Here is a 15,058-nt window from a genome sequence, read left to right on the forward strand (position 1 = left end):
GGGGTAGCCGTGTTAGTCTGTATCTACAAAAACAACAAGGAGTCTGGTGGCACCTTAAAGACTAACAGATTTATTTGGGCATAAGCTTTCGTGAGTAAAAACCTCACTTCTTCGGATGCATCCGAAGAAGTGAGGTTTTTACTCACGAAAGCTTATGCCCAAATAAATCTGTTAGTCTTTAAGGTGCCACCAGACTCCTTGTTGTTTTTGTAGATACAGACTAACACGGCTACCCCTTGATACTCTGTGCTAAAGTGTGCCACCCGGCCTTACAGAGGACAGGAGTAGTTCTCGTGATTAGGGGCTGGGGTGAAAAATGGTTAATTTCCTTTGGAATTTGTACATTTCTCACGGTGCTATTGACATGTGTGGCTCTGTACGTCTGTCTGATGCACTTGTCATGGGCCTCTGCCAGCTTCCAGGGAGCGAAGACACTTGGGGAGAGCGGTTGGTTTTGGGTCGAGGGTTACATGGATTGTCTCCTCCAGCCCCGGCTTTTGCGGGGTGGGAGGAACGGAAGTGGGTGAGGATCTGCCTGGAAAGCGCCTGCTCGCTCCTGGCCCTGGGGCAGAGCGCTTGTCTGAGGAGCTGACACAGGGCCAGGAAAGCCAAGATGCTTTCCCTAGTGTGATTTCCGTTTCTCAGAACTGGGGAGTAAAGCAGCCGGCGACCGAGGGCGGGACAGAGTCAGACCCTGCCCTGTCTGTGCTCAGCTCCCCGGCAGAATGGCCCCAGAACTACATTTCCCAGAGTGCCGCGAACCGGGCCGGTGCGGATCGCGCGCTGGAATTGTCCCCGCCGGGCCCCGGTAGCAGCCGGCGGGGGCGTCCTGTCAGGCGGTGACGGCGGGCGGGCGCGCCCAGGTTGTTGCTGCTGCTGGGACGCGGCGGCTGCGGGCGGCGGCTCCGGCCATGGACGAGCAGGCGGGGCCCGGCGTTTTCTTCAGCAACAACAACAACAACAACGCGCTGCTGCTGCCGCCGGGCGGGGCCGGGCCGGGGCTGGAGCCGGGGGAGGCGGCCGCGGGGGGCTCCTTGGCGGCGGCCGCCCCGGCCCCGGTGTCCGCGGCCCGGGCTCAGTACAGCGTCCCCGGGATCCTGCATTTCCTGCAGCACGAGTGGGGCCGCTTCGAGGCGGAGCGAGCCGAGTGGGAGGCGGAGCGGGCGGAGCTGCAGGTAACGTCGACCGTCTCCCGGGACCTGGGCCCGCCCCGCTGCGCCCGACTCCCAGCGCCGGGGGCCCGCTCCCCGGCCCGGCCGCCCCCCGTGCAGTGACTGCGAGGTCCGGCCGCTGTGTGGGGGAGGTAGAGCCGCAGCCTGGAGCCCCTCGGACACCGCCCGTCCTCGTTGGCGTCTGAGCTGCCCCGCATCCCACCCCCCGGGAAAGGGCAGCGCTGGCAGCTCCGCCCCGGCCGCGCAGCGTGTGGGGGGCGTGACGCCTGCGCCCCCTCAGCCCGACGCACCCGCACCGGGGAGGGGGGAGAGACCGCCACTGTCTCAGCGGTTAAGGTGGTAGGACGCTGATCCTTATGTGCCCCAGGGCTTGGCAGCCGGGGGCACCCAGGTCACAGTGCTGCCCTAAGGCTCTGTCATGTCCTCTGTCAGTTTCACCTGTGAGCTGTAGCTGTTCTGCGGACCCCTGCTGCGCTGGGGCTTGGGGTGTCTGGCCCCACTCTCTCTTATTTCTCCCATTTTATCTTCCCTTGTTTCTTTGAATGGCTTCAGTTTCTTCCTGTCTCTTTCTTAAACTGAAGGGGAGGGAGGAGGAGTGATGCCATGTACTCTTCTGCTCTCCCTATGTGTGCTGAGAGAGGCTGAATCCTGGGCCCTGTCCATCCTAGAATAACTGGGACCATTAGTTCTCCAGCAGTGGTAGCAATGGTAGAAGGTGTAGCAGAGAAAAGACTTTGGCATCTTTATTTTCTACATTACAATTGTTGTTGTTCCTGACCGAAGATGACACCTGACAACAGTTTTATGTCTTGAGAGTATGGCTGTGGTTAAAAAGACTGATGCGAGAGTGCCAATCCTTGCTACATGAAGTGCCTAGGTAGCTGGATACTGCTGCTGGTTACGACTCAGCCTCTGTGCCTCAAGATCCATATGGTAGTTAATCTCGTATTGGGTAACCCCATCGTTGACTACTGCTTATATTACTATTGTATTGCTATTGTAGTATTGCCTACACGACACTACAGCTTCTGCTGTTGATGCTTCCCAGAATAGTTGCATAGTGAAGAAAGCATCCTAATTTTCCTGTGTAGACAAGGCCCAGACCTCTTAGCCTTCAGTTGGTCAGAGCAAGTTGCTAGATAGAGGACCCTCATCCTCCCATCCCTTCCTAGGCTAAGGAGTTAGAGCTCTAGTCAGTCACAAACTATCTAGAGCCACTTCTCTCAGGCCATGTCTACACTAGCGAGCTTACAGCAGCACAGCTATACCAATGCAGCTGTGCCACTGTAAGATTGCTCATGTAGCTGCTCTATGCCCATGGGAGAAGCTTCCCCCCCGCCCATACATAGCGCTGTCCACACCAGCACTTCTGTCGGTGTAACTTATGTCAGTCTGAGGGGTGTTTTTTCACACCCCTGAGTGACATAAGTTATACTGACAAAAGTGCTAGTGTAGACATAGCCTCAGTGATTAGCATGCTGTAAGAACTGTAATAGGAGAGGGGTTTTTCCAACCATTTACAGGTGAGTTGCAAGAATGAATCTGTCGTAGATCACATCTCTGTCAGACTCCTAATAACTAACTACTTGGTTCTCAAAGTGACCATGTTTGAGACTAAGCACCTACCACCCATTCCTTTTCTCTAGGTTTACCTCTTTGTTTTTCGCTTCCTATCCCTTCGTCCTCTTTTCTCTTCATATCCCTTCCTCAACATGCCGCAACGCAGGCTGCTCCCTGTTTTTTATAGGCAGGAGAATCTCCTTATTTTGTTGCTCTCTGTTCCTGTGGGATTATCAGGAAGGTCTTCTGAAAAGGATTGCAGGTGTGATGTTCTTCTATGGTGATTTCCTTGCACAAGTTTAAAGACGTGCTTGTGAGGACAAGGGAAAGAGAAGGATGGATGTGATTGAGTCTGACCTGAACTGATTGATCTTCACTGCAGAATTTGTAATTGATTCATTATCTATTTGTGTCTAATTAACAGAAACGTGTTGAAAATAACCTGTGTATTTGGGACAGATATAATGAGCATCAGACAGGCCACATGTATAGTGGAATCCCATAAATAAGGTTTGATTTGGGCAAACTTTATCTTGATAATCATATGATATGTATGTATTCACATTACAGTGTGCATCACAAATAAAATGGGCATGAGAGAGAAATGTCCATCTTGCAAGAACCTAATCGTGCTAAGCTTTTTAAACAGATAGTAATAATGTTTTCACTACTACTACTACTTTGCACTTATGTAGCACGTTTCACCAAAGGATCTCAAGATACTTTAAAAAGGTTGGTAAAGATGATTACCCATTTTATACACTAGATGGAAAAACTGAATAACAGAGGTTCAACTACTTGCCATCTTGTCAACGGCAGAATTGGTAATATAACTAGGGCTGTCAAGTGATTAAAAAAATTAATCGCGTGATTAAACTATAGAATACCATTTATTTAAATATTTTTGATGTTTTCTACATTTTCAAATATATTGATTCCATTTACAACACAGAATACAAAGTGTGCAGTGCTCACTTTATATTTATTTTTGATTACAAGTATTTGCACTGTAAAAAAAACAAAAACATAGTATTTTTCAGTTCACCTAATACAAGTACCATAGTGCAATCTCTTTATCATGAAAGTTGAACTTACAAATGTAGACTTATGTACAGAAAATAACTGCATTCAAAAATAAAACAATATAAAACTTCAGAGCCTGCAAGTCCACTCAGTCTTACTTTTTGTTCAGTCAATCACTCAGACAAACAAGTTTGTTTACATTTGCAGGAGATAATGCTGCCCACTTCTTGTTTACAATGTCACCTGAAAATGAGAATAGGCGTTCTCATGGCACTGTTATAGCCAGCGCCGCAAGATATTTACGTGCCAGATACGCTAAAGATTCATGTCCCTTCATGCTTCAACCACCATTCTAGTGGACATACGTCCATGCTAATGACGGGTTCTGATCGATAACAGTCCAAAGCAGTGCAGACCAATGCATGTTCATTTTCATTATCTGAGTCAGATGCCACCAGCAGAAGGTTGATTTTCTTTTTTGGTGCTTTGGGTTCTGTAGTTTCTTTATTGGAGTCTTGCTCTTTCAAGATTTTTGAAAGCCTGCTCCATACCTCAACCCTCTCAGATTTTGGAAGGCACTTCAGATCCTTATACCTTGGTTCGAGTGCTGTAGCTATCTTTAGAAATCTCACATTGGTACGTTCTTTGCATTTTGTCAAATCTGCAGTGAAAGTGTTCTTAAAATGAACAACATCCGAGACTGCTATAACATGAAATATATGGCAGAATGCGGGTAAAACAGAGCAGGGACATAAAATTCTCCCCCAAAGAGTTCAGTCACAAATTTAATTAACACATATTCTTTTAACGAGTGTCATCAGCATGGAAGCGTGTCCTCTGGAATGGTGGCAGAAGCATGAAGGGGCATACAAATGTTTATCATATCTGGCACGTAAGTACTTTGCAATGCCTGCTACAAAAGTGCCATGCGAACGCCTGTTCTCACTTTCTGGTGACATTGTAAATAAGAAGAGGGCAGCATTATCTCCTGGAAATGTAAACAAATTTGTTTGTCTTAGTGATTGGCTGAAGAAGAAGTAGGATTGCGTTGACTTGTAGGCTCTGAAGTTTTACATTGTTTTGTTTTTAAGTGCAGTTATGTAACAAAAAAAATTCTACGTTTGTAAGTTGCACTTTCACGACAGAGATTACACTACAGTACTTGTATGAGGTGAATTGAAAAATACTATTTCTTATGTTTATCTTTCACTGTGCAAATATTTGTAATTAAGAATAATATAAACTTTGATTTCAATAAAAACACAGAATACAATATATATACAAATGTAGAAAAACATTCAAAATATTTAATACATTTCAATTGGTATTCTATTGTTGTTGTATTCTATTAATCGCGATGAATTTTTTTTTAGTTAATTGCACGAGTTAACTGCGATTAATCAACAGCCCTAAATATAACCTATTTTTTCTGACTACCAGTTATCTGCTTCATCCCCTGGGCCTGCTGCCTCTGTGCCAAAGCATCTCAATAAGGTTATAATTAGCTTTGATTGGCACTGCCACAAGCTGTAAAAACATTTATCTGCTAGAGAGTGATACTCAAAAAGGTGTGAAATTCTTTGCAACCTTTGTAAAACTCAAAAATTATTTCCTGACAATTTACAAATGATTGCTCTCTGATCTGTATTTTGTGCTACTAGGAAATGGCTTTTGGAAATTAATTGATCCATATAGCTGAATTATAAGCAGTGTTAATTAAAATTAAATTCCACTGACTTCTGAAGCCTTCTAGGTGGCATGCATATATGTGTGTGTGTGTTTAATAGAAGTTTGAGGTCATATAGTTTATCTTTCTCTTGATGCCAAATTGTTCCCTATTGTACATTTACTAGTTTTTCATCCAGCCTAGTTTAAATGTTAAATTATTGCTTTTCTTGGGAGACTGTTTTGAGCTCCTGATAGTACATCGTTTTTTTTTCTCAATTTTATCTCATTTCGCATATGCTTCTTGTGCTAGTCTAGCTCCTCACATACTATGGTATTTACACCTTTCCGATAGTGCAGGGGTGGCCAACCTAAGCCTGAGAGAGAGACAAAATTTACTAATGTACATTGCCAAAGAGCCACAGTAATACATCAGCAGCCCCCTATCAGCTCCCCTGCTCCCAGCACCTCCCGCCCATCGACAGCCCCACCAATCAGCGCCTCCCCCTCCCTCCTCACACTCCTGATCAGCTGTTTCATGGCGTGCAGGAGGCTCAGGGCGGGGGAGGAACGAGGGCATGGCAGGCTCAGAGGAAGGGGTGGGGAGTGGGGACAGGGCCTGTGGCAGACCCAGGGGTTGAGCAGTGAGCACCCTCCGGCACATTGGAAAGTTGGCGTCCGTAGCGCCAGCCCCGGAGTCTGTACCTATACAAGGAGCTGTATGTTAACTTGTGAAGAGCCGCATGTGGCTCCGGAGCCACAGGTTGGCCACCCCTGAGATAGTGTATACTGTTATGTTTTCCTTTGCCTTCCCTTCTGTAGTCATAAGCTACGCTTATTTAGGTTTTTTTAATCTCCTCATAAATCAATCCCACTATGATCCCTGTTCACTTGTGGTTGTGTTCTCCAACCTTCCTCTGATTTGCTAATATTTTCTTTGTAATGAGATTCCCAGAATTAAATGCAGTATTCCATACCCACTCTCACCAAAGCCAAACCGAAAGATTGTTACCTTTCTATTGCATCTGTTCCCTTGCACAAGTTTAAAAAAGAAATGCTTGTGGGGACAAGGGAAACAGGTAGGACGTGATTCTAACCTGGAGTGATTGACCTTAATTGTAGAATTTGTCATTTAGTAACTGATTCATTATCTATTTGTATCAAGTTAACAGAAACAACTGTTAAAAATAACCTATGTATTTGCACAGATATAATATGCGCATTAGGCAGGCGACGTACAGTGGAATCCCATAAATAGATTGATTTGGCAGACTTTGTCTTGATATTCATATGTATGTATTTATGATTAGCACCCTACCAAATTCATGACCATGAAAAATGTGTCATGGACCGTGAAATCTGGTTTCCAGATGAAATAGGTCTTTTGTGTGCTTTTACCCTATACTATACAGATTTCATGGAGGAGACTAGCGTTTCTCAAATTGGGGGTCCTGACCCAAAAGGGAGTTGCCGGGGGGTCGTGGTATTGCCACCCTTATTTCTGTGCTCCCTTCAGAGCTGGGTGACGAGAGAGCGGCGAGGTGCCCAGCTCTGAAGGCAGTGTCCTGCCACCAGCAGCACAGAAGTACGGTTGGCAATACCATACCATGCCACCCGTACTTCTGCACTGCTGCCTTCCGAGCTGGGCAGCTGAAGAGTGGTGGCTGCTGACTGAGGGCCCAGCTCTGCAGGCAGCAGCACAGAAGTAAGGATGACAATACAATACTACACCATCCTCACTTCTGCGGCACTGCCGGCAACGGCTCTGCCTTCACAGCTGGGATCGCTGCCAGCAGCCACCGCTCTCCAGCTGCCCAGCTCGGAAGGCAGGGTCGTCGCCAGCAGCAGTGCAGAAGTACTGCAACTCCACTAGTTGTAACCCTGTGACCACCCCAAAGCTCCTTTTTGGATCAGGATCCCTAGAATTACAACACTGTGAAATTTCAGGTTTAAATAGCTGAAATCATGAAATTTACTATTTTAAAAATCCTATGACCATGAAATTGACCAAAATGGATCATGAATGGTAGGATACAGTGTATCTCACAAATAAAATATGCATAAGAGAAAAAAATTCCATCTTGCATGATGGGATGTTTTTAGTCTATTTTCTCATGCTTTCATTTGAGGTTTCTAACATCTTGCATAGCAAACTCTTTTCTAATTTGCTGTTTCACTCTCACCTGTTGGATTTTCTCAGTATTAGTTTTTCCCAAGTTTATCCTTCCCATCAAGAATCCCCCCAAAATGTACTAGCTCACATTTTTCAAGTTCAGTCTTATTTTGTGATCTGCCCCGTTGTCATCTTTCTTGTGTCATTTCTCTCTTTGCTGGGGTTCTTAACATTTATACATTAATATCACTTGCAAATTTAATTAATATGCTGTTTATTCCCTCTTCTGATTAATGAAGATGTTCAGTAAGATCAGAACTAACACAGATTCATGCATGACGCCAATAGATGCATATCCCCCTAATTATATACTTTGCCATTATACTGTTGCTATTTGCTTACAAGTATTTACAGTAGAACCTCGGAGTTATGAACACCTCAGGATTGGAGGTTGTTCATAACTCTGAAATGTTCATAACTCTGAACAAAACATTATGGTTGTTCTTTCAAAAGTTTACAACTGAACATAGACTTAATACAGCTTTGAAACTTTACTATGCAAAAGAAGAATGTTGCTTTTAACCATCTTAATTTAAATGAAACGAGCTGTGAAACCATCTCCTCACGTTGTCAATATTTTTGAATTTTCCTTTATTTTTTTTAGTAGTTTACATTTAACATGGTACTGTATTTGTTTTTTGTTTTGTTTTGTCTCTGCTGCTGCCTGATTGTGTACTTCCGGTTCCAAATAAGGTGTATGGTTGACTGGTCAGTTTGTAACTCTGGTGTTCATAATTCTGGGGTTCTGCTGTAGTGAGTTTTCGGTGCACATGAGTATTCATGTCTGAGCTGATATAAACTAATGCAAAGAGTAAGATGTTGTGAGACACTGTCAAACATTTTGCCGAAATTAAGTGTTAATCAGCTTCATTCCCTTCATCCTGTTTTGTTTTTTGATAGTATTGCAAAATATAATTTGTGCTTATAGCTTATTCTATTATCTTCTAGTGTGGTGATTTATTATTATTGGAAATGGAAGCTAGATTTATAGAGCAGAAATTGACATCATTGCACATCAATTTTTGAAAAGCAGTGCTAACTTTTCCTAGATTCTTCTGGGGTAATTGCTCAGTTCTCCATCGGTTTTCAAAAATAATTATTCATTGTGATTGGGTTTTTACTTAAATTAAATTTTACTTAGATTAGGTTTTTTACTATTAAAATTTACAATATTTACAACAGACAACTTTTTTTATAAAAAGAGAACAGTCGGACATTTGGGAGTAGTGGAACTTGTAAGGGACAATGCCCTCTTACTGTTTGTCCATAAGTAACCTGTTCTTTGGAAAACGTTAATCAAATAGATAAAGGTGATCAGTGGACATAATTTACTTGGGTTTTCAGAAAGGTTTTCAGAAAGACCACATGTAAGATATTAATGAGTAAAACAACTAAAAAGATAAGGGCTAAGCTTTGTCAGAGATTAAAATGGTGTGAAGTCGTAACAAATAGCTGGTGTGAAAGGATACTGTTTGAATTGGAGAGAAGTGATAGAGGAGCATCTTGGAGGTTCGTATTGGGGTCAGTGTTCGGGTCTCTAGGGGTTGGGGAGAAGCACTGATGGTTGGAATTGTGACAGAGATAGCTCCTCTCTGTTTCCCTCTTCTACTATAAAACAGAAGCAGTGTCTAGTGAGTGGTAGATTGGGCCATCCGAGCCAACTGAGTTATAGTAGTCAGGGAAAGGGGGTAATCAAATGGATGAACATGGCTATTTATATTTTTGAGAACAGTATTTGTCTTAAAAAAAAAAATTGCACATATACTGTTCCCTGACATTCAGGTGATACCTTATAAATAAACTGGTGCAGAATGACAGCCTTTTATTGCAAAATTAATTCAGTCAAACTTTGAAAAAGTAAAAATATTAATCTTGAAATGGATAGTGAGTTGATGAAGTTGAATTTATTTAGTTTTTAAAAAAGTGTAAAATTTCAGATGAATTTAAGTATTTTTGGAGTTTGAACAGAATAATGGAAGACAAAATAAAATTTGCAGAAATCAGATATTACACTTTGATCTTAGCTCCAAGGAGCCCTCCTGCATCCCCCCCCAAACAAAACAATAAAAACAAACCCCAAACTTCTTATATGCTGATGAGAACTGAACTTTTGGGACCCTTTGGGGAAGATGATTTGGCAAAAGTCTTGCATAATTCATTGAAGATGTTGCTGAATAAGAAGCAATAGCTTAAAAAGGCAAATAATAGTTGGGTTCATAGTTTTTGGAAGGATAAAAATATGGAAGTGTCCATTTTTTAAATTTCTTAAGCACAGTGGAGACTGAAGTGCTCCGAAGAAGTGAAAAGAAGATAGAGAATACTGGAAAATGAAAAGAGGTTGCAAGAGCTAAATTTATTTAGTCTGGAAAGATGCTAAATGGACCTTAAAGTAATTGAAAAATTATTAACAGTGAAGGGAAATCTGCCAGTTGCAGACGTTTTAATTAGAGCATTCTCCTGAAGCGGAGGAGGAAAGGTTATTTTATTACCGGTATGTCATTGGTTTGGGGTTTTTTTGTTGATCAGTTCTCACAAATGAGCACTTACACTCATGAGTAGCCTCATTTAAGACATCGGACTACTTGTGCAAGTAACTGTTCACCAGTGTGAGTAAGGAGTAAAATGTACAGGCTTGATTGTTAGGTGCAGAGGAAAATTTAAGAACTAAATCACTTCTGAATATAATTTGAAGGGATTATCAAGGTCCTTCATATCTCTGCCCCTTCTTATATATATATATTTTTATTGCATCAGTACCCAATGACTGTCCACTTTTCTCACCATCATCTTTGCACGTTCTCCCAAGGTTGGGCCCAGGATCTATTAAGCTTACGATTTAAAGACATGTATGAACCCATTAATAGTGCAAAGTCATGCATTTAGGGAATAACAAGAATTGTTGCTATAAGCTGGGGATTTATCAGTTGGAAGCAACAGAGGATGAGAGAGACCTGGATGTATTGATTGATCACAGGATTAATATGAGCTGTCAATGTGATGCGGCTGTAAAAAAGACTAATGCATTGGTGAGACCTCATCTGAAATACTGTGTGCAGTACTAGTCTCTCATTCAGAAAGATGAATTCAAACTTGAACACAGAAGGCCTCCTAGGATGATCTAAGGAACGGAAAACCTACATTATGAGAGGAGACTCAAAGAGCTTTGCTTGTTTAGCCCCACCAAAAGAAGGCTGAGGGGAGATTTGATTGCTCTATATAAATACATCAGAGGGATAAATGCCAGGGAGGGAGAGGAGTTATTTAAGTTAAGCACCCATGTGGACACAAGAACAAATGGATATAAACGGGCCATCAACAAGTTTAGGCTTGAAATTAGGCAAAGGTTTCTAATCATCAGAGGAATGAAGTTCTGGAAAAGCCTTTTAAGGGGAGCAGTGGGGGCAAAAAACGTAACTGGCTTCAAGACTTTGCTTGATAAGTTTATGGAGGGAATAGTATGACAGGACTGCCTACAATGGCATGTGGCCCATTGGCAACTGCCAGTAGCAAAAATCCCCAATGTCCAGAGACGGACACTAGAAGGGAAGAGCTCTGAACTACTACAGAGAATTCTTTCCTAGACATCTGCCTGGTGGGTCTTTCCCACATGCTCAGGGTCTAACTGATTGCCATATTTGGGGTTGGGAAGGAATTTTCCCCTAGGTCAGATTGGCAGAGACCAGGAGGTCAGACTAGATGATCACGATGGTCCCTTCTGACCTTGAAGTCTGAGTCTGTTTTTATTGTTCAAACTGTTTCTTACAGAAATGACTCTAAAGAGTAATTAACATTGTGAATGTGGTTTTGTAACTTTTTTTAATCTATATTAAGGATCACAAATTTTGTTGTCTCACCAAACTTGTACAAGTCCTAAACGTTATTTTCAGTGTTGTAAATATTCCTTTAAAATATTGTCAAATTTTCATGATTTTGGTACAGAATGCATTGTTGAATATTAGTGACATGCCAATGGAATATATTTTGTACCTTATAAGTAAAGATAAAAACTGATAGGTACTCTCGGTACATATTTCAAAGTGCTAAGTGTGTATTTTTATAGTGTGTATTTGTAGTCTGTGTATTGATACATGATACATAAACTTTTTGTTGATATCTTACATACTTAGTCTGTTCTCCTCAGTAGACATTTTACATTTTACATACTGGAGCTATAACATGACACTTACATTGTGGGATAGATCCTTTTTGCCTATGTCATCTGACCGAGAAATTCTAATTATAGGTAGACTCCAGAAGCACATATTCATTGCATCTCTTTTGGCACTGAAGTTTTATTTACTACTTCCAGGATGGACTATGTGAAATTCCCAAGACCACAAGAATCTTATAAATTTCTCTTGCATCTTGATTCAATATTAAAAGCAAACAATATGTGAGTGTCTAGTCTTTAATCTATGTGCATGCATTCTTATATGGGAGAGATGAGAAATCAGAAAGCTACCTACTCACATTGTTAGCATAATGACTCAGGCCCTCATGGCCTGTCAGGCTGTCCATCTTATTTTGCCTGTCAATCCTTCATTCCCACCTTCCTCAGCGAGTTCTAGACATCTTTTGGCTTGGAAGGAGGAAAGAGAGATTGTGATTGTTTCTATATTTAAATACTGGTGAGATGCTCAGATATGAAAGTGATCCAACTCCACTGGATTAAGTATCTCCAATATCTAGGCTTCCTAAAAGGTTTTGGACTCTTTCTGAGTGAAAAGGTGATTCTGACATTGTTTCATTAACATAATTACTCAGTGTTTATACAGGTATAGTTTCTGGGTAGCAAGATAAATCACTTTCTCCCATCTCAGTCCTTTAAAAAAAATCTTAATTATGTGTTCAGATTTAATTAATTATTGCAAGGACTTGTTTGGTCTTGTGTGATTACCCCCACAGAAGCCTATAGAAAGCAGTTACTCATTTTTTGTGGGAAAATACATAGTTTGGACTCAAATTCTATTGCGTATATCTGCCTTTCCCCTGCACAATGGTTGTCTCTCCTGCTGAAGCGAGGCAATTATGGGTATGTCTACACAACATGTTGGAATGAACAGGACTGGGTCAACAAGACTTGGGATAGCGAATCACGTTAGTGCTCTAAAAATACCTGTGTAGAAAGTGCTTTGAAGTTGCAGGTCTGGGTCTGAAGCCTGGGGTGGGGGCTTCAGAACCCAGGCTTGAGAGCTCATACTCCAGCCTGAGCCACAACTTCAAAGCACTGTCTATATACTATACAGCTATTTTTAGAGCGCTAGCATGATTCCCGCTAGCCCAACTCTGTCAACCCAGGCTGAGAGGCTTGTTCCAAAATGCTGTTTAGACATAGCCAGAGTGTACCTTTCTAATTTCCTTGCAGAGACACTATTGGGGCTGGTTCAATTGTTCACATTTTGTTAGTGAGGCCACTTATGATCTAATTTGTCTTGCCCTAACCTGAGCAGTCAACTGTTTCTTTCCTGAGCTTCCACTATGTTAGTTTGAATGTTAGCATCAACCCATCTGATCTATGATCTCCATTCTACCCTGCTCAGTGCGGGACCTTGTGCAATAAGTTTAAATGGAAGTATGTTTGAAATTCTTACATCTGGGCTGTGGCTTATAATGTACTGTGTTTTTTGTGATATGTATGTCACTCCCTGTCATTGTCTATTTTGTTAATACACCTCTACCCCGATATAACGCAATCCGATATAACACAAATTCAGATATAACGCGGTAAAGCAGCGCACTCCGGTGGATCAAAGCAAGTTTGATATAACACAGTTTCACCTATAACGCGGTAAGATTTTTTGGCTCCCAAGGACAGCGTTATATCGGGGTAGAGGTGTACCATATTTATTTAGATATTCTTCTTTGGACCTTCTGTGTATACACAGGTTTCAGAGTGGTGGCCGTGTTAGTCTGTATCAGCAAAAACAACGAGGAGTCCTTGCGGCACCTTTGCGGCAAATTTGTTAGTCTCTAAGGTGCCGCAAGGACTCCTCGTTGTTTTTGTGCATACACAGTATGCTGATGAGCATGCCGATAGTGCTTAAAACAAATTAGAGCCCTCCAATTAAATAAAACTTATTGCAGAAATGATTAAAGGACTATAAGGATTTGGTTTATGAGGAATGATTAACAGAGCTGAATATACATAGCTTGGCTAACCAATTATTTAATATTTGAAGGTAAGAGAGAAATTATTTACAGTAGTGATAGTCTGTATAGTTAGAAGGGTGAATAAAGGAAAAGCTGACTGACTAGAGAAATTTCTTCATAGTCAAATCCATTTGATTTGCTTGAGACATTTAAAACTATATTGAACAAAGTATTAGGAATAAATCAGTAAACCTGCACTGCTAGAGGGAAGGTCTAGTTGACCTCATAGGCTCTTTTGTCTGTAATTTCTATGAAAGAAGTTATTTGAAGAAAACTGAATCTGTCCATTCATATTGATGATTATGAGTGAGTCTAAGTAATTCATTTTCACAAGCATCTGCTTGCAGTAAGTTAACACTGCCTACATCACAGATTTATTTCAGAATATGACTCAACAAGCTGAAATCAGTGGCAATAGATACATTTTAAGTGGATGAACTAATGGACTAGTGGTTATCTCTGTGGGGTATTGAGTATCTGCTCCATATAATTAACACTGCATTTTCTGAGTTGAATGAGGTACAGAATTTAATATATATCCCCTTTATTTAAATTTATGGTTTTATTTTAGTGTTTCTCTGATATCTTTAATTATCTTAAGCCACAATAGACACTATTGCAAACTTCGTTGCATATAGCTTCCTTTCCTATGCATAATGGTTGTCTCTCCTGCTGAAGCTAGACCGCTATGGTTATGTCTACACAACATTTTGGAATAAGCGGGAGTGATTCCCTCCCCCTCTCCCCCCCCCCCAGTCTGGGTCAACAATACTTGGGCTAGTGGGAATCACATTAGTGCTCTAAAAATAGCTGTGTAGAAGAAAGAAGTTCAAATTTCATGGCCATAAAATTATTGTTCAGCATTGACAAAATTCTTGGCACTCTGCAGGTCAACAATTAAAGACAGTCCCTGCCCCAAAGTCCTGTTTCTGAAATTTTAAGCAAACATTGGAAAGCACAGAGAAGGGCTGAGCTTTTAAGGTAGAATGCTTCTAGTCAGTATATAGTATGTAATAAGACAGAGTTATTTTAGCCAAGGTACTATGCATTGGACCTGTGCACTTAAATGACCTTAAAGTACAAAGAAGCATGAGAAGTCTACATTAAAATGGTAATAAATCATAAACAAGAAATGCTACAATTTTTGGATGGATTTCCAGTAGCAAGTACCTAAAAATCAATTAGGTTTGAAATGTTTTAATGTGTTAGTAGTATAATTTTTTTTAACTATTATTTATTAGCATTGGCCTAGATCAACTTCCACTTCGACTTCATAAATGTTATACAGCCAAATTTAGCTTTCATGTGTTTGGTG

General features: G+C 41.5%; 1 protein-coding gene across 3 annotated transcripts in view; it reads left to right on the forward strand.

Moving 5' to 3' along the window:
- The first annotated feature begins 867 nt into the window (after window positions 1–867).
- Window positions 868–15,058, forward strand: part of STRN (striatin) — a 97,436-nt gene continuing 83,245 nt past the window's right edge. For 2 of the 3 annotated variants that reach the window (XM_034764934.1, XM_034764936.1), the window contains exon 1: window positions 868–1,175. In XM_034764934.1, coding sequence (XP_034620825.1) covers window positions 912–1,175 — 264 coding nt within the window. In that variant the 5' untranslated portion in view covers window positions 868–911. The remainder of the gene's footprint in view (window positions 1,176–15,058) is intronic. The other variant, XM_034764935.1, reaches the window with a different exon arrangement.

Source organism: Trachemys scripta, chromosome 3 (assembly GCF_013100865.1).
Source record: "Trachemys scripta elegans isolate TJP31775 chromosome 3, CAS_Tse_1.0, whole genome shotgun sequence".
In the NCBI taxonomy this organism is placed as follows: domain Eukaryota; kingdom Metazoa; phylum Chordata; order Testudines; family Emydidae; genus Trachemys; species Trachemys scripta.